Genomic DNA, 20,804 nt, shown 5'->3' with positions numbered 1-20,804 from the left:
CTTTTAACCACTTGCTTCCCCAGAATTCCTGTAGCCTGATACTCCTCCTAGCCACTTATGCTTTACAGAGTAGAGCCCTACTGTAAATATGTGAAACATGCTTCTTGCTGTTTAAAAAAAAAAAAAGTAGGCCATGTTTCATCTAGTTTATATTTAAATATTGCTAAATATTTTATATTTTAAAAAGTTTAAAAAAACCGGCTTAAATAGATCAAAGTTAGTGTTTCACTTAACTTTTCATTCTAACAATTCCATGCTAATCAAATGACTATTATTTTTCATTTGATTTATTAACGTTTCACTTGACAAATTGTGACAGAAAGCAGCATTTATTTTAATATGATTTAGTCACCCTAATTTCTTTCAGAATGCAGAGCTAACAATGAAAAAAGTTAAGTATGGCCTGGTTATCTTCCAACCTTCAATTTTAGGTGATTTTGGACAATTACAGATCTTGTCATGCTGAAGAATCACACTAGGGCTTTTGCTGGTGACCTTTGGTTCCTAACTAGTTCCTTAGAGCTGGTCCTCCACAGTCTGTGGCTCAGCTGCTCGTGATGGCAGCCTAAAGGCCTTTGATGGTAGTCATGTCATCTGTGTACAGATGCTTCTACTGCTTCTGTACAAGGCCTTGTAAAGATAGGTATGGTAACATTTCTTACAATGCTCTGGATACTGTGACACACAGCTTACAAATGTAAGAAGGTATTATTGAGGTGTGTTCTAGATACGGGGCTGTGATTCTTTCTGGCATGTCAGTTTTTCCATCATCCATACCATAGCCCAGTAACCAGAGCTTGCAGCAGAGTCCTGCACATCTGCTGGTCTGAGTTAGAGCATAGTGCTCTACCATCTGTTTGACAGGCAGGTGATACACACTAAGAATCGCACTTCTAAGAGGGCCAGCTTCAAAGGGGACGTGGTTTGACTCACAGTGGCTTATGAGGCCTCTGAAGGTTCAGCTCGGCGACAGGGCTCTTTTGATGATCCTGACTTTAGTATAGTTCTCTTAGCCTGTACTGACAAACACATTTCTAGAAGGCTATTTGCCAAGTTAACTTCATAGTCCCTAAAAGGGTATATAGTCAAGATACATTCCACAGTGACAGCAATGGCAGAAACTGGTTAGGAGTGAAGGCGTACAGAAGGAGCCCCAGTACTTTGAGGCCTATGTTTAGAACTGAAGAATCAATTCAGACATACTATTTTATTAAATTAATTTTATTGAAGTAGAATTTATGTACAATAAAATATACCCATTTTAATTACAAATTGATGAATTAGGACAAATGTGTATGCTACCACAGGCATTCTATTTGACCAACACCGTAGGATGATTCAAGATCCCTTACTGAGAATGATGGTGTCTTCGTCAAGAGGGGACCTTGCATTTAAGGACTGATGATTCATTTCACTGGGAGATTATTTATGATGGTTATTTTGTGTGATCATATTTTCAACTAAGCACACATCTGGGTAGAAGTCTTCTGTTGGTGAGGACTGTAAGTCAATTAAGTATTGTTTATTTGCCAAGTGTGCTTTTGTTCTCATAACCCTGGCCTGGAGTGCATCTCTGAGAGACTTAGGTGCTAAGCCTGGGTCTGCCACTGTGGACAGTGGACTTAGTTGAGGTTATAGGTTTTTTTGTGTTTCTTCATGAGTAAAATGAGAGGGCTGTTTGATAACTTCTACCTCTGGCATTCTTAATTTCTCATGATAATAAGAATAAATTATTTGATTTGAATGTGACTGTCACAAATGTAAATGGAAAACTACTTTCTACCAGTGTTGCTTCTCTGCAGATGGATTGTACTAGTTAATGAACAGGATAGCATCTGTGAATACCTTTGTAGCCTTGTTTCCTGGCCTTGCTGTCAGTGTGGAATATATCTTGATTATACTGTTGGTGACCTTGAAGTTTGTTAGGTAAATTGCCTTCTAGATACATGTGTTTGTCTTGCATAAAGCTTTTTATAAAGGCTGCTTTTTATTGGTTCTTGTTAGAGAAAAGAAAACCTTATCTCTGCTGTTCAGGCCTGTAACCACTCCTAAAAGGCAAAGACAAAGAAGTGCATTGTTAACTGTTGTGCAGAGCTGGGCTGGCAGCTGTTTACCATGAATACCGAGGTTTAATTAACATAAGTACCCGTTACAGATACCTCTAGACCATTTTAAGGTAAAATGAAATTAATCACAGCCTTTAGTATTATAGACTGCTCATTTTAAGACAGCCTACATCTAGTTATTGATACATAATTTCTAACTGGGAAGGAATTTTCGCTGAGAAAGAGCACTTTAAATAGTGGTTAGGTTCTCTGAATACAAAGGCCTATTTAACCCACAGTACACCTAAAGTATGACACTAATAGAACTATGGAACCTAATGTCCATTTTTCTGGATTTCTGTGGGGGAAGTACTGGTTTTTAGACCTAGAATGTTTGCTTTATAAACATATTTCGTCCTTCTAAGGTGTTCCAGACAGTATGCTGGGCACTGGAAATACAGGGATGGGTAAAATACAGTCCCTTTCCTAATGAATGTGTGGTGGGGAAGATACACATAAATTGATAATCATAAAATAGTAAGGTTCAAAAGAGAAACTGTAAAGTATGTTCAGGGATTAGCTATGCATAAGGTACTGAGAGTACAGAAGCATACCTAACCAGTTGGGATGGGGCTCTCTTGGAGGACTGAGCTGAATCTGAAAGGATGAGTAGAAATTTATAAGAATGACTTGGGGGACGTGGGTGGGGAGAACATTCCAGGCAGAGGGGACAGCATGAATAAGGGAATGGGGTAAGAAACTGTGAGCGCTTTGATATTACTGGGGCAAAGCAAAAAAGTAGTGAAAGAAGAGGAAGAAGAAAGAAGTAGGGACCAGATTACAGTGGATCTTAATTGTCACGTTTAGAAGCATGGGTTTTTCCTGTGGTCAGTCAGAGCTGAGCTGGTCAGGTTTTTGCTTGAGAAACACTACTGAGACAGGGATGTGGAGAATTGGTTTGAGGGTGCAGGGATAGCAGCTTTCTCAGGCTGTTGTAATGAGCTGGTTGAGAAATGATGAAGGCCTGAATCAGGTCAGAGGTAATCAAGATGGGGAGGGAGATAGCAGATAAATCTTTAGGAGGTAAGATAATCAGGCCTGAGGATTGGTTAGATTTTAGGAATAAAGGACAGGTGTTCAGACTTCTGCTTTTGTTGATTGAGTGACTGAGAAGGGAATACTATCAGAAAGAGAGACAGTGAAGATTCAGTTTGAACAAGTTGAATTTGAGATGATTGTGGAGATAGCCAGCATACAGTTGACATCTCTCTAGATATATAGAAGCTTAGAGACCTAGAGGTATAGATTTTGGAGTCATTGGCATATGAGGGATTGTTGAAACCCTGGACTGAATTAAAATTAGGTCTTTAAAAAATCTATATTCAGAAGTGAGCCTGGCATATTTCATGGTAAGTGCTCACTCTGGTTTCTTAACAATTTCTTTCAAAATTGAGAACTTGCCTACCAAAGGACGATGAATACTGAGCATTGGCAATTTTCATTCATTCATTTAATTGTTCATTCATTCAACAAATCTGTTTTTTTAATTGACATCTGCTGATTGTTTTATTTAATTTTTCACTTTAAAAACAAGACCAAAATCAAAACCTCTGAACTTATACTTTTCAACCTGAAAGAATCAAAGAATATAGTTATAATTCTAAAGTAGCATCAATAAAGCAAGTGTTATTCTTATGAGTGTTAATGGACTATACTGAAAGAAGGTAAAATATAATACTCTTATTTTGTACTTACTTTGAAATGCTGCCACTGAACAGATGTTTATTCTGAAAGATGCTACTATGAAGTTTGCAGACTCAAATACTGATAATCGTTACGTAAAAGTAAATTTATGGAATAACTAGAAAACAGGCTGAATTGGAACCTGTGGATAGTTTTATGATATTAATTAGCAACATTTTTTAAAGATATAGAAAGCTATTGTTTTAATATAAATTAGAAGTTTTAAAACCATCTCCCTTTAGTGCTTTCAATTATCACATAAACCAAAGACCCAAATAATTTCAAATGATCACAGATACTATTTAGGCAAAAATTCTCATGTGTCAGTACTTTTAATGTTGTGCACATCAAATTATAGTAAAAAATGACTATAAAGATGCAGCCCCTCTATTTCCATGAACAGCACACTGCATTACAGTAAACCGAGCTTATATTCAACCATCAAATGTGGTTCTCCCATTATTTCATTTTGTGACGGGTCATTAAGAATATCTTCAAGTCCAATAGTCTCATCATTACCCCTCAAGATATCCAATGAAAGGTTTGAGCTGGGAAGAAATGGAAGACACTGAACCTGCTGCACTGCCTTGAATTCCATTTGTAGTTTTAGTGGAGCAAATAGACCCTGGATGTTTCTCAGTGTGGAAAAGTTCATTTTATCTTGGTTGAGCTGGAAATTTTTTTCTGTTAATTCGAGAGGATGACTGGGCAAAAGTTCATTTTTCACACAAGAAAAATCTTTTTGAAGAAGATCATGACTTTCAAAAGGTCCACTTGCTGAAAGTTCAGTAACTGGAATACTGTCCTTTAGCTGAGATCCAAGTCCTCTGGCATTCACCTTCAACTCGCTCTGCGAACCCATTCAACAAATATTTATTAAACGCTGTATGCCTGGATTTCAGCAGATACATAAAGTGGTGATAGAAATATCTTCCCTGTCCTTTAGGAGGTTGCAGTCACAATAATCAGATTCTCTATATTTTTAAATCCTTTACTGTCAATGAAGTTATTTTAAGAGGTAAAATTATGATAGACTGATGCTACTAGCAAATGACTATTGTGCTTAAGAAAAAAAGCATGTCTCTCACTCTTAGTTCTTTGTCCTGTTTGTTACAATACAGAATCTTATTTGTTCAAGGTGAACAATGGAGAACAGTGTAAAGAAAGGAACATAAACTGAAAATTTTCTCCTGGGAATGTACTTCTGTATGAAATGTGACGAGAGTCATGCCACTTCTGTATTTAAAGAAAAGAATAGTTGTAGCCATTAATATTAGGCTAGCACTGTTCATTGTTCAGAAACTAGTCCAGTTGATGTCTGATCGGTTTTTTCCTATTATTCAGGATTGTAGACAGTTGTGTTTGTTTTTCTGTCTTCTTTACTGGTGCTGATGAGAGTCATCTTGTGGGTTTCATATTTTTGTTCCAAATGTCCTGGTGTAGGAAATGTAAAGCAAATGTAGTAGGATAATTGTATATCTTTAGGCTGTTCTATTTATGATGTGCCAATTAACTGAAATAAATTTAACCCTGTGAAAAAAATTGATTCTATAAAAGGAAAAAGCAAATCTAGAATACATGCAAAACATCATGAATGTACATTCAAGAATTAACTAAATTCTGCTAAAATATAGATATTTCAAGAATAATTTCTGAGTAACCATACTGTTTATCACATTAATTCCCTGACTTTTGCCTTTAAAATACAATTTAACTAAAACGAACCCTGCAGCCTTGATTTGTCTGTCCAATTTTATTGCTGATAACTTGAATATGAGACATCCAACTCCTGCCATTTCTACTGTTTCTATGGTAACTAAAGTGTGCAAACCCAGCAGTATCACTTTCTTTCACAGCTGGCATTTTGTGTTCACAGTAAGAAGAGGGGTTTTAGTAAAGCATAGTCTGTGTTAACTGGGATGTAACTAGGTCAGAACAATTTTGGTATCCTTTTTTCATTCTTTTAGGTTTGTACGTGTGTGTGTGGGTGTGTGTGCATGAGCTGCAGTTTCCTTTGTTTTTTAATAGCATATACCTTCACTTAATTAATCACTGTCAAAGTTAGTCTTTTGAAAATTCAGCATAATATCTGTAAACACAACTCAGTGTGGAATCTTGAGGGTTATATGGAGTTGTTCAGAGACTTGCCCCTAGCCCTGTAGGTCCTTGAGTATTTCCCTTAAGAAGAAGAAAATCGATGTGAAAATGCTTTGAAAAGTTAAATGCATTTTATTTATTTTATTTTCCATTATGATTTATTACAGGCTATTGAATATAGTTCCCTAAGTTAAATGCATTTTCATGGTGATCATGTTATTTATTTTGCTGTTATTGTTGTTATTTTGAAACATCAAGTATCTTATGACCATAACACATTCACTCGTCCTGAAGGGGACAGATAAATCCCAGTTAAGAGGTGTGCATTAAAAAATGATTCCCGGGCTTCCCTGGTGGCGCAGTGGTTTAGAGTCCGCCTGCCGATGCAGGGGACACGGGTTCATGCCCCGGTCAGGGAAGATCCCACGTGCCGCGGAGCGGCTGGGCCCGTGAGCCATGGCCGCTGAGCCTGCGTGTCCGGAGCCTGTGCTCCGCGACGGGAGAGGCCACAACAGTGAGAGGCCCGCGTACCGCAAAAAAAAGAAAAAGATTCCCTCTGTGATTCAAGATTTTTACTTGACTACAGGAACCCTTCTCTATGGATACTGCCCAAGCTCTAGGTTCCTTTCTCAGACTGTACAAAAGAGCTCACAGTCGCTGCTCCCCTAAACCATGTCACCACTTCTGCCCTCATCTCAGGCCTCACTCTTAGAGCTTCCATGGGCTTCAAGTAGATCACGTCAAAGGTATTCTCTACTGTCTTCAGAACTAGCTAGATCCTCTTTTCTCTCTCTCTCTCTCTCTCTCCTCATTCCATTGTGGTTGTGCTCATATTCATATTCTCTGTTTCCATATGGTGTGACTGCAGGAACTTCTAATAAGAGCTAACAGTGGTCCAAGATGAACTTCCTGCTTTTCTCCCATTCAGCAGCTCATAATCTATTTTCATTTCTTATACGAAGCAATTTTTGTTCCCTTATATCATGCTTTGTGTTTTTATCTTATATATTTATTTTAAAAGGATTTAATTCCTAAATCCAAAATTTAGGAATTGCGAAGTGTAACAAATGGTACATAAAATGGTTTATTTGATGATTTTACAATTTAAAAAATTGTTGTATCCCAGAGATTCCCATTCTCACTAAGGCCTTGAAAAATGTACTCTAAATCTGCCTTTACCTTTTTTCCACTTATTTGGGTCTCATTTATTGTGTCTAGCTTCTGTAAATGCACAGAAATTATTTTTTCTGTGTCACCAGTGACCTTCTCATTGTCCCAAGGTTGCCTCTTCTCAGCTTTCATTCTGTTGCACCTGAAGGCTACCTCTTCCTTTTTAAACTCTTAGCTTCTAGAACCCTATGCTGACCGTTTTCTTACCTTGGATGCTCTTTCACCAGTTCTTTCACTGGCTCTTGTTCTTCTACCCTTTATTCCTCTCAGCATTATTTTTTTCTTATATTTTTAAAATACCATTTATCTACTTGTAAACAATACCAAAATATACAAAATCAAACATTATGGAAATATATAATATAGTAGAAAATGGTAATCTCTCCAAACCCTGCTATCAGAGATTGGGCAGGATATATATAAAATAAATTATGCAATTTGTAAAAATTATGGGTAAGATGGATAATATAACAAAACGATGCTAATTCTAGTCATGAAAAACCTAGTCTTTCCGAGCCCCCACGTCATTCTGTCTGACCGGCACCCCTCCCTAACCTTTGCCCCACCCCTCCTCTGCTGCCCCTGGGCAAACTCCCCTCCTCTCACGTTGACTGCAACCGCACTGACCTCCTTGCTCTTTCTCCAGTGAGTCACCCTGCCAGCTCACCAAGGTTTTTCCTCACTTCTCCGAACACCATGATCTTGCTCTGCTGCAGATCTCGTGGCAGCCCTCATCAACTCTCAGAACACAGGCTAGACAGTGCTCAAGAACCCATCCAGGAGCTTCCCTGGTAGCGCAGTGGTTGAGAGTCTGCCTGCCGATGCAGGGGACACGGGTTCGTGCCCCGGCCCGGGAATATCCCACATGCCGCGGAGCGGCTGGGACCGTGAGCCATGGCCGCTGAGCCTGCGCGTCCGGAGCCTGTGCTCCGCAGCGGAAGACACCACAATAGTGAGAGGCCCGCGTACCACAAACACACACACACAAAAACAGAAACCCATCCAGTTCTGCTACCCAAATGACTTGTGCCAAAAGCAGAACCACTGCAAACAGCAAGCAAGCACTACCTAGGGTTTCCTTCTCTTTAGAATCATCAGTGCCTTACCACTCTGTTCTCCCCGATGCCCACTGTTCTCCGTAGCGTGTCTCTGCTTTACCTGTGCCTTAAGCCTTTCAAGTTGCTCTTCCCTTATTACTGCACTTTCTTCACGTCTTATCCCAGATGTTACCTTCTCAGAGAGGCATTATGTAAGTAATTTAAAATTATGCTTAAATGATGTTGGAAATAACACCCTGTCATCCCACTCCCAACAGTACCTATCCCCATTCCTTGCTTTATATATTATCTTACAAAGCATGACAGTCAAGAGCCTATCACTTAACACAATAACTGGAATATTACCAATAGCTTGCTTCTATTTATGTTTTTTCCCTCATCCTGTCCTCTTGTCTCCTCCCAAGAGGTAACAAATATCCTGAATTTTGAACCTATTATTCACTCCTTTTAAAAAATAGGTTTATCACATTTGTATATATGCCTGAACAGAACATTTTTTAGCTTTGCTCGGTTTTAAGTTTTATGAAAATGGCATCCTGTGTATATAGTCTTCTAAAACTTGCTTTTTTTCTCTCAACATAATGCTTCCAAGATCTGAACATTTTTTACTTTTGTTTGTAATTCAGTGATTTTCACTGCTGTTTTAAAATTCATTGTGTGACTCTACCACGATTAATTTCTCCATTTTCCTATTGGCTAGAAATTTGGGTTGCGTCCAGATTTTTTTTTTTTATTACAAACTGTGCTGCTATGAACATTCTTTGGTGTTTCTAAAAATGGAATTACTGAGTCAAAGGGTATGCAATTGTTCAGTTTTGCAAGATGATGCCAAATTGTTTTCCAAAAAAGTTGTACCAATTTATTCTCCCACCAGCAATGTATTGGAGCTCCCCTGAGCTACTTCCTACTCAACTGTTCTTAATTTTTAACCAATTTACTAGGTGTAAAATGGTATCTCACTGTGATTTTAATTTGCATTTTCCCCATTATTGATGAGGTATAGCATCATCTTTTCATATGCTTAGTGGTTAAACATTTTCTTCTTTTTGTTAAATCCCTGTTTGGATGTTTTGTCCATTTTTCTGTTAGCTTGTATTTTATATTGATTTGTAGGAGTTCTTTATTCTGGATACTAAACCTTTGTTACTGATAAGTGTTGCAAATACTTCTGCCTGTCTGTGCTTTGTCTTTTTATTTTCCTTATCTTTGATGATTGGAAGTTATTTTAATAGACAAATTTATGTCTTTTCTCTTATGGTTATTCTTTGTATCTTGTTTAAGAAATTCTTCCTCACCTCAGAAAGATATTCTCCAGTTTTTTTTTCCTCCAAAGTTTTAAAGTTTTGCTTTTCACATTTAATTCCTTAATCCTCCTGAAATTGTTGTTTATATGATATGAGGTGAGGATTCATTTTACTTATTTTTTTCCCACTTAGATAACCTGTTGTGCCAGCACCACTTATTGGTTAGCTCTTCCTTTCTCCACTGATCTGAAGTTCTCTCTCAGTATTTTGGTTCCATCTGGGTTCTCCATTCTCTCCCATTGATCAGTTTGTCTATCCCTGTACTAGAACCACACTGTTTAATCACTATAGCTTTAAAATAAATCTTGATATAATGTTTTGAGCAAGATTCCTCTCCTCATCCCCTACCCCTAACACTTTGTGAATATCTTGGCTATTCTTAGCTCTTTGCTCTTTCACATACATTTTAAAATCAGCTTTTCAAGTTCCACAAGGAAACTCTGATGGAATTTTGATTGAAATTGCATTGAATATACAGAGAAGTATTGGGAGAATTGATGTCTTTACTATATTGAGTCTTCTTATCTATTAACATGAGCTCTTAATTTATTTAGAACTTCTTAATATCATTTAAAACAAGGTTTCAAGGTGTTCTGTATAAAAATCTTGTAAATCTTTTGATATATTTATTTCTAGGCACCTTATACTTTTTTGTTGTTGTTGCTATAGAAATGCTGCCTTTGAAAAATTATATTTCCTAGCTTTTTTTTCCTGATATACAGAAATACAGTTGACTTGTTCATATTGTTCAAGTAGCCAGACATTCTAAACTCTCTTACTTTTGCTAATAATTTGCCTGTAAATACTTTGGGCTTTCTATGTAGATAATTATATTATCTGAAAATAACAATAGTTTTATTTTTGCCTTTCTAATATATATGTCTTTAATTATTGTTTTATAGTAATAGACTTATAGTACAGTGTTGATTTTAGAAGTGTTAATAGTGGGTATTCTTACATTATTCCTGATTTTAAAGGAAATGATTTCAATGTTTCTTTCTTAGTTTTTGATATATACCCATTATCAGGTTAAGGAGGTTTTTTCTAGTCTAACTTGCTGAGAGTTTTTATCATGACTGGGTGTTAAATTTTATGAGCTGCTTTTTCAGCCTCTATCAAGATAATTAAATCATCTTTCTTCTTTAATCTGTCACTGTGGTGATGGACTTATATAGATTTTCTTATATTAAGCCATCCTGGCATTCCTTTTTCTGGATTTGGCTTATTACTATTTTGTTTAATATTTTTGAGTGGAGTTGGCCTGAAGTTTTTCTTTCTTATCCTTTTTTGGTTTTTCTGTCAAGGTTATACTGGCTTTCTAGAATGTGTTGGGAGTATTCCCTCTTCTTCTATTCTCTGAAAACATTTGAATAAAATTGAAACAATCTGTTCATTGAAAATTTGGAGAACTTGCCTCTGTGATCATCTGTTTTCTTGGTAGCAAGATTTTTCTTTTTAACATCTTTATTGGAGTATAATTGCTTTACAATGGTGTGTTAGTTTTTGCTTTAAACAAAGTGAATCAGCTATACATATACATACATCCCCATATCTCCTCCCTCTTGCGTCTCCCTCCCACCCTCCCTATCCCACCCCTCTAGGTGGTCACAGAGCACCAAGCTGATCTCCCTGTGCTATGCAGCTGCTTCCCACTAGCTATCTGTTCTACATTTGGTAGTGTATATAAGTCCATACCACTCTCTCACTTCGTCCCAGCTTACCCTTTGGTAGCAAGATTTTTAAGTCCAGTTTTACTTTATTTACTACTTCTTGGTTTCTTCAGGTTTTCTAATTCATTTTGAGTCAATTTGTAGGTTACAGTTTCTTGAATTTGCCTATTTTGTATATATTTTTAAATTAATAGATATAGTTTTTTAATAGGGTTCTTTTATCTTTCTAACCTCCACTGAATCTATAGTTATGTTCCTTTTTAAAATTTGTAATATCATCTATTTGCATTTTCTCTCCTTTTGATGTAGTTATCCTAAAGGCTTCATAAATCCTCTCTTGTTCATAAATTCCTGTCCTTACCTTTATACTTCTACTTTCTTTTGTTTTAGTCTGTTGAATTTTGTTTTGTTTTAACTTCTTAACTTAGGCACATAATTATTTTCAGCCTTTCTTCCTAACGTAAATATTTAAGGCTATACATTTCCCTTGTAAGTTCCACAGGTTTTGATAGGTCGTATTATCATTATTCCATTTCTGAGTATTTTAAATTTCTTCGTACTTTCTCCTTTTACCTTTGAATAATTTAGAGGTATTTTTACATTTCCAAATATATGGAGTTTTAGATTTATACTTTTGTAATTGACTTTTTTTGGGGGGGGGCTGCATTGGGTCTTCATTGCTGTGTGTGGGCTTTCTCTAGTTGCGACGAGTGTGGGTTTTTCATTGCAGTGGCTTCTCTTGTTGCGGAGCATGGGTTCTAGGCGTGTGAGCTTCAGTAGTTGCAGCACGTGGGCTCAGTAGTTGGCGGCACATGGGCTTCAGTAGTTGTAGAGCGCAGGCTCAGCAGTTGTGGCGCACAGACTTAGTTGCTCCACGGCAAGTGGGATCTTCTAGGACCAGGGATCGAACCTGTGTCCCCTGCATTGGCAGGCTGATTCTTAACCACTGCACCACCAGGGAAGTCCCTGTAATTGACTTTTAACTTAATTTCATTGTGGTCAGAGAACATAGTCTGTTTGATAACAATTCCTTGAAATTTCTTGAGACCTGCTAGTACACTAACAACATTTGTAAATGTTCCATGTATGATTGAAAAAAAAAATGTGTACTCTCTAATTATTGGGTAAAAAGTTGTGTATATGCCTGTTAGATCAACTTTGTTAATTGTGTCCTTTGGATGGTCTATATCTTACTAATCTTTTGTCTGCTTGACATATCAATTATTGAGAAACGTTTGTTATCCTTGGTCTTTTCCCTCCCTGAAATTATATCAAATACATATATATTTCAAGTACATAATGAGTTTTAGGAGTGTTCTCTCTTCCGGGTGAATTGAATCTTGTATCATTACATGGTGACCATCTCTACTCCTAATAATGCTTTTGTCTTAAAAGCTATTTTGTCTGACATTACTATAGTTGATTCTTTTAGTAGTTTGCCTGCTTTTTTAATAGCCTTTTACTTTCAGCTTTTATGGTCCTTCCACTTAGATGGATCTCTTGTAAATAGTATGTGAATGGATTAAAGTATGTTTTCAGCAGGAAAATGTATTGTTTTAGTCCTTAGGCCTAAGTTAGGAAGTTTTTCCTACAGAGAGGGTTTCCTTTTGCTTCTTCTGGTTTACTTTAGTCCCCCTGGGAGTCTTGACTGATTGTCAGGGAACAGGCTCAGTTTCTTCACCTTGCTGGTGGTCCAGGGTTCAGTGTCCCCAGTGAAGTGTGTTACTGGCATCTGCTCCCAGGTCCATCCTGCCTTTCCTTCCTTCTCCAGCCCTTATTTGGGGGTGGGGCTGGGGTTGTTGTAGATATCCTTATCTCAGTGGTTCCCGAGACGTTTTGGCACCAGGGACCAGTTTCATGGAAGACAGTTTTTCCATGAATTGGAGTGGGGAGGATGGTGCAGGCGGTAATGCGAGCGATGGGGATCGATGGGGAGCAGCAGATGAAGCTTCGCTCACTTGCCTGCCGCTCACCTCCTGCTGTGCGGCCGGACTGGTACTGGTTTGCGGCCCGGGGGCTGGGGACCCCTGCCTTATCTCTTGTGAGATCAAGGATCCTTCAAGGAACGTTTCTTAGGCAGCATATATATTGTTGTTCTGTAATGGCAGGGTCTCCTAGAGCACCTACTCAGCCATAATACCAGATGCGGAAATCTCTTTGTGTTCTCCTTATTTAATTTTTATCCACAGTACTTATCAATACTGATGTACTGTACATTTGTTATTTATTGCCCTTCTCTTCCCACTAGAATGTAAGCTCCATGAGGTCAAGGATCTTGCCTGGTTTTGTTTACTACTGTATCTCTAGCATCTAAATCACTGCTAGATACTCAATCAGTATTTGTTGAATGAGTGACTATGGAGGGAAGTGAAGGTGGTGCAAAAAGGCAATGCCAAATCTTGAACTTTTCCCTTGAAATGCTCTTATGTGTTGCTCCATGACCATTGTCACAAGTTAGGGACCCCTTACTTTTCCCTTGACTATTGTAACCACTTCCAACTGGTCTCTGTCTCTACTTTGTGGTCCACCTTTCCTTCTCAGTTCATCCTTCACAGTGCTACCAGAGTTTTTTCCTAAATATAGATCTGATTGTCTCACTGTCTTGTCTCGGCTTAGCCTATAGCATAAATTGTAGTTTCTTTAATGTGACGTTTAATTTCCAACATAGTTCCTAGCCTTAGGAATGCTCTACACTGAGCATTCTATGCTCTACTCAAAATCAAAATACTTGTAGGCTCTCCCAGTATGTCATGTCCCTGGGTTTTCTTTGTGACCAGGCTCTTACTTTTAGGGTTCTCTAAGCCTGAAAAGTCATTCTTCTGTTTATGCTTATCAAAATCTTAGGCACTCTTAAATTCATCTAAAGTCATCTCCTTCCTAAAGACTATCCTGATATTCACTGAGAAGAATCATCTATTCCTGGCAATTTATTTTGCTGTTTTGGTACTTTCTGTAATCTGCCTTGTACTCTAAAAAGTAATCTGTCTGTCTTTCCCTACTAGATATTAAACTCCTTGAAGTCAAGGGCTTCATGTTTTATTTCTCTTTGTTTCCTGAAAGTCTGCAGGACAGTATTTTATACATAATGGATCTTTGATAAATAGTTGTTAAACTTGCATTTTGAAGGTTTGGTTTTTTGTCTGATGCATTTTTCTCTTTCTGCTACAGTAAACTAATCTTGTCTCATGTCTTCAATTATCACACTCCAGTGACAATAACTTTCAAATCTAAATCTTTGGGTTTCCCTGGTGGCACAGTGGTTAAGAATCTGCCTGCCAATGCAGGAGACACAGGTTTGAGCCCTGGTCCAGGAAGATCCCACATGCTATGGAGCAACTAAGCCCATGCGCCACAACTACTGATCCTGCGCTCTGGAGCCCACGAGCCACAACTACTGAGCCTGCGTGCTGCAACTACTGAAGCCCATGCACCTAGAGCCCGTGCTCTGCAATAAGAGAAGCCACCACAATGAGAAGGCCGCGCACTGCAATGAAGAGTAGCCCCCGCACCGCAACTAGAGAATGCCCGCATGCAGCAGTAAAGACCCAGCGCAGCCAAAAATAAATAAATAAAATATAAATTTATTTTTAAAAAAAATCTAAATCTTCCTATTTCCACTCCCCTGGCTAGTACAACTAGGCCTCTCATATCACTCAAACTCAATGTGCCATCTCCTTCTCTTTGTTGTTCCCCCTCCCAAATCAGTACCTCTCATAAATTTTCTATCACAAGGGCACCATTCTTCCAGTCACATAAACTCAAAACCTTAATGAAATCTTTATCACCCTTTGTCTTAATCTTCTGCCTTCAACTAGTCACAAAGTCCTGTTAATTTCTCCTTTAAAATGTTCCTCAGCTCCATAACTCCCTCGTCATTTCAGCTGAGAAGTCCTTGGATGAAGCGCTTATCACCTTACACCCAGTTCTGATACCTCCCTCTTTCCTGTAATCTCACTGCCTGTAATGTGTACAAAGGTCCGATTACTTCACCTGGCAGTTAAGACTCTGCAGGGTCTAGGTTCATTTTACCACCTCCAACATGAGTCCTCTGCCTTCTGTCAAGTCAGACTTATTACTCTCTCCTAAGCTTGCGGAGCACAGGTTGCGGAGCACAGGCTCCGGACGCGCAGGCCAGCGGCCATGGCTCACGGGCCCAGCCACTCCGCGGCATGTGGGATCTTCCCGGACCGGACACGAACCCGTGTCCCCTGCATCGGCAGGTGGACTCTCAACCACTGCGCCACCAGGGAAGCCCAGCCCTTAGCTTTCTTCTGCTCTGCCATTCTAGCTTCTGTTCATTTTTCAGGATCTGGATAATGGACATAGCCGCTGCCCCACCTCCAGTGAACATTTCCCTTAACAATGGAAGCTCTTGTTAATCAGTTCCTTCTTTGAACTTTTTTTTTCTTTAATGCTTATTGTTTTCATTGAAACTTTAAAAAGAGCTGGAAAATTGGAAGAGATCTTAAAAGTAATCTAGTTTAGCCTCTAACCCAAGATCTCAGTCCTCTCCATAACTCATAATTAGCATTACCTTCTAGAATTATACAAAACTTCTGATATTTCTTTCTACTTATGTAGTGAGCATCTGGAGGTTAGGAACTTGGTTTACTGTGCCTTTATTTTTCCTCTTAATTCTTTGTATGGTTAGTATGGTTGGTTCTTTCTCCCTAGAAGACACTAAAAATATATTCATTGATTAAATAAATGAATCATAAATTTTTCTCTCCAAAGAGTTTGCAGAGGAGACTTACTTGCCCAAAAGTGTGTATCTTCACAGTTTCTCTGTTTCCAAATGTCTACAAAAAAGGATGACTTAAAAGATGCTGGATACATTTGCAGCCTACTCTTTTCTTTATATAGCTCTGTATTAGCCTTGGCTTTTATTTTCCTACATCTTGAGATTATATTTGGAATTTCTCACTTTTACATGAACTATGGCTGAAAATGTGTATGAATTTTAATGGAGTCTGCTGAATGTTTACCATGTTTTCCTATAGTAGTAGCTTAGAAATATTTAGCAAGGAATATTCCACTTGATTCATTTAAATGAAGGTAGTTATATTGTGGCTGGAAATTTTATGTAAAAATTTTCAACCACAAAAGCCCTTTATTGTGGGCAGCAATAGGACAGCTTATAATTTGTGCAGGTTTAAGAATTATTCTTACTCTTTACTTTTGTGGGGTAAATAGAAATGATAGCTTTAATTCCTTTGTGATTTTTTTGTATGATATGATTTTGAAAATAAGATGTTTCTATAGCAAGGATGTTTTTGGAAAGTTAGTGCTAACTTCAAGTATGTCAAATGCTTTAACTATATAGAGGGTACTTGATATTCAACTATAGTTTTGATGAAAATCCAAAAGTGATATTTTCATATTATAAGAACTTTTTTCCATTTTAGAGCATGTCAAAAGAATAAATATAGTAATTTGAATGCTCTATTTTTATTTCTAGAAACCAGCAAATATCCTAGTAATGGGAGAAGGTCCTGAGAGGGGGAGAGTCAAAATAGGTAGGTAATTATTTCTAAAATAATTTACTAAGAAACTGAAGTGACTGCAAAGATGGTTTCCCTTTTTAATACTCTTATTTAAGTAGTTAATTTAAAAATTAATTCCTCATAATATTTGTAGAAAAGATGTTGGGAAATGTAGATAGATAGTTTGTAAAATCCCTCAGATTTATTCCCAAAATAAGGTTCTATAATTCTAAGCTGAAGCAAGCAAAAAATTCATTCCCATACAATACCCCAAGTGTGTGTTTATGCTACTGTTACTGTCCTGCACAGTCACCCTAAACATAATCTCTGAATCTTACTTTTGTCTCAGCTTTACCAAATGTTTCCCGGAATACATCCCTCTCACCCTGACCTAGTACATACAGATCTTCACAGATACCTCCCCCCGCCCTCCCCTCCCTCCACCACATGTCCTGTGCCAGGTACCAACATATCTTTTCCAAATGAATGTATATATTTATAGACTCTCTTGCTTGCCAGTCTTAGATTAAGGCACTGGCAGAAGTCTTGTCTCTGAATTAAAAATTTCTTTGCAACTTGAAAGTTCTGAAAGAAATTGCCATCATTTATACCTATGACATATTTGGGGAGAAAATGAGCTAAGAAATGCTTTGTTCTAATTTCTTATAATAGAACTTAACATTTATTGAATGTCCAATGCTTTTTAGAAAGATCTTAAAGTAAATTTTGTTTCAGCAACCTGCTTTCTTTGCTGTTAGAATATATCATGGTCGAAGTGGTGCGGAATTGTGCTAACTTGACATACTACAAATTCATTCTGTCCTGCTTCAACCAAGCGTGCCCTGCTGCTTGGTTTTCTACTTCTTCAATTAATTCACTAGCCCAGTTCCTGAAGAAGCTGTTCTAAACCAACATTTCTTTCTTTAAACCTCTACTCTGAGTTTACTGAGATTGAGTCATAAAAAAATTCTGTTGTTGTTAGTTAAGAACCAGGTGGCTGCTTTCCTTCCCTTTCCACTTTCCTTCCTCCTCCCTCCCATCCCCTTTCTACCGCTCCTCACTTTTCTGTTTCACTCTCACACTTTTACTTGGAGGCATTTATTGAGTACCTAGTTTTTCTAGACCCTCGTGAAAGGGAAATAAAGGATGGTCCTTCTATGGGGGACACTAAGATAGATACTTTCAAACGTTATCTCATTTGCTTTACACAACCACCCTCTATGGTAGATACTGCAGATAAGGAAAGCTGGATTTAGAGAGACTGTAGCTTACTCAGCCTTTCAAAGGAAGGACTTGAATTCCAAGTCTGGGGTCTCTTTCCCTCCAAACACTGCTGCCTAGTGATATCGGAGTTATCTGGTATGACCTCACTGACCACTTTTTGTCAGCACAGCTCTGCCTTTGAAACAGTCTCAGAGAAAGAGTGTCTCTTTCTCCTAAGTCCTATCTGATGTCCTTCCTAGCTTCTAAATATCTTCCTGCTGTACTTGAGCCCTTCTTATTACAGTATCTCCATTCTCTCCTTCTCAAGTTTCTCCTCTTCTCCTTTAAACATTCATAATCCTCACCCCAATTTTTTTTTAACATCTTTATTGGAGTATAATTGCTTCACATTGTTGTGTTAGTTTCTGCTGTATGACAAAGTGAATCAGCTATACGTGTACATATATCCCCATATCCCCTCCCTCTTGCATTCCCTCCCACCCTCCCTATCCCACCCCTCTAGGTGGTCACAAAGCACCGAGCTGATCTCCCTGTGCTATGCAGCTGCTTCCCACTAGCTATCTATTTTACATTTGGTAGTGTGTGTGTGTCAGTGCTACTCTCTCACTTCGTCCCAGCTTACCTTTCCCCCGCCCCCTGTCCTCAAGTCCATTCTCTATGTCTGCGTCTTTATTCCTGTCCTGCCCCTAGGTTCTTCAGAACCTTTTTTTTTTTTAGATTCTATATATATATGTTAGCATACAGTATTTGTTTTTCTGACTTACATCACTCTATATGACAGTCTCTAGGTCCATCCACCTCACTACAAATAACTCAATTTCGTTTCTTTTTATGGCTGAGTAATATTCCATTGTATATATGTGCCACATCTTCTTTATCCATTCATCTGTCGATGGACACTTAGGTTGCTTCCATGTCCTGGCTATTGTAAGTAGTGCTGCAATGAACACTGTAGTACATGACTCTTTTTGAATTACGGTTTTCTCAGGGTATATGCCCAGTAGTGGGATTGCTGGGTCGTATGGTAGTTCTACTTTTAGTTTTTTAAGGAACCTCCATACTGTTCTCCATAGTCCTCACCCCAGTTTAACATAAATTTTCTCATATCCATTTTGTTTTCTTTACAATTTGTTCAATTTTTCCCCTTGTTCCTCTACTTCTAAAATACATGATGTTTACGCATTGTTTTCACTTACCCTAATTTGTTATTATCTGATGTCTTAATTCTGCCCCTCTATTGAAACTGCTCTCTAAAAGGCCATCTATGATATCTGTCTTACCAAATCTAATGGCCTGTGTTTAGTTGTTGTTTTCCTTTACTGTCTTGTTATTTGTTCTTCTGGCTAGTCTGGCCTTGTGACCGTCTTTTCCTTTGGTCTATATGACATCATGTAATTCTATTTTTCTATCTACTACTTTTGCTGTTACTTCTGTATTTTATTCATTTTTGCCTCTTATTCCTATTACCCTTTTGTTTCAAGACAGCCTATGTACTGGCTTGGGACATGGCCTCCCTCCACAATGACTTCTTTAGGGAATTGATATGTTGTGGCCTCAAAAGCTTGGGTTCTATGAAAATGATTCTGAGATCTGCATCTCAGATTCTATTCTCTCACCCTAGATGAAATGTTTATCTCTATTTGGGTGTTCTGCTGGCAACCTATATTGCATTAATTCCAAACCAAATTCATCATCATCATCTTATACTTTCCCATGCGGTACCAGTCATCACATTTATGCCAGTCACCAAACTTAATGTCTTCTCCTTATTCTCCCAAATAGCCCTACTACTCCTCAACATAAATTGTGTATTCTAGCCAGGCCAGTTAATTGCCTTATTGTTAAGAGTTTTAGGATTATAATTCTATCCAAGATTAAAGATAAAATCAGGGTTAAAAGTAAGCAATAATTGGTATTAAAGGTCTAGTGAACGATTAATCTAGTTGATTAAATTGTTTTTAAATTTTGTTTTAATAGCACATTATTTTTTAAAAAAATCAGTAATGCTCTGATGTCTATGCTTCACACTTTGTAACAGTTCTTTTTTGACTGAAAGGGAAAGAAAGCATAGTCAAATGGAAAACATACTGTGCCCTTCCCTGTATCTGAGGCTTCCCCTCCCCAGCAACCTGAAGACTTCCAGGCCTTACCTAAAATGCTCATCGCCGCCTTTACTGCTCACAATGATCCATCCTTCAGAATCCAGCTCAAGTTCCACTTTCGATTTAGTCCACTCCTACAAATGTTTATCAGACATTGTTCCAGATAAAACTGTGAAGGAGACATAACCCCTTCCCTCAAGGGACTTCAAGTCTAGTAGAAACCAGCAGCAACTCTCCTTTAGTCTTACAGTACTTATCCTTTTTATTTTTATCTACTCCATGTGTTTTGTCATCTCACCTTCATGTAAGCTCCTTGGCAGTAGACACTGCCTTCTGCTGCTTTTCTATCATTTGATACTGTCTAATTAGCACCCACACCAGAATTTTACTACCCCTGTCTGTTGAATTGAACAATTTCACTCATATCTATTAGGAAACACCTATTAGGAAAATAGGTGTTAGGAATGTTTAGGCTAATTACCTTTTGTCTAAATTAGTAATTATTTGAAAAATGGTTTGAAACTCCTTTAAAGTTCATACAATAGATGGGAATTGTTTTTAAGAATATTTATTGTTTCGTCTGGCCTTGATTTCATTTTTCAGTGAATAGATGTGGCTTATATAAAACTTAGAAGGTGGAGAATAAGGGGAGAAATACTGGCTTTAGCCTTTACTTAAAAATAGCATGCTTTTCTTTGTATGAAAGAGTATTCCATCATATTACTTTGCCATCAACAACAATCAGCATCTACTAAATATATAGAGCAGTGCTTTGAGGTAGGTGTAATATTGGTAGAATGGTTTTGAATATTTGTGTTTGCTATAGGGAAATTTGCTTAAGAAAGTGTAGGCATCAGCATAGGCATCTTTGGGTAGCTTTATTTTTTAAGACCTGGGTCCTCCAAAGC

The 20,804-nt window shown here is 37.9% G+C and overlaps 1 protein-coding gene and 1 pseudogene across 7 annotated transcripts in view; one reads left to right on the top strand and one right to left on the bottom strand.

Annotated features, from left to right (window-relative positions):
* The window catches only part of CDK19 (cyclin dependent kinase 19), a 179,716-nt gene that overhangs the window by 139,138 nt on the left and 19,774 nt on the right, over positions 1 to 20,804 (top strand). For all 7 annotated transcript variants that reach the window (XM_019929577.3, XM_019929578.2, XM_073789508.1 and 4 more), the window contains one exon: positions 16,546 to 16,603. In XM_019929577.3, coding sequence (XP_019785136.1) covers positions 16,546 to 16,603 — 58 coding nt within the window. The remainder of the gene's footprint in view (positions 1 to 16,545; positions 16,604 to 20,804) is intronic.
* LOC109549070 (proteasome maturation protein pseudogene) lies at positions 4,144 to 4,650 on the bottom strand (annotated as a pseudogene).

This window comes from Tursiops truncatus, chromosome 12 (assembly GCF_011762595.2).
Source record: "Tursiops truncatus isolate mTurTru1 chromosome 12, mTurTru1.mat.Y, whole genome shotgun sequence".
NCBI classification, from domain to species: Eukaryota; Metazoa; Chordata; class Mammalia; order Artiodactyla; family Delphinidae; genus Tursiops; species Tursiops truncatus.
This window is presented reverse-complemented; position numbering and strand designations above follow the sequence as displayed.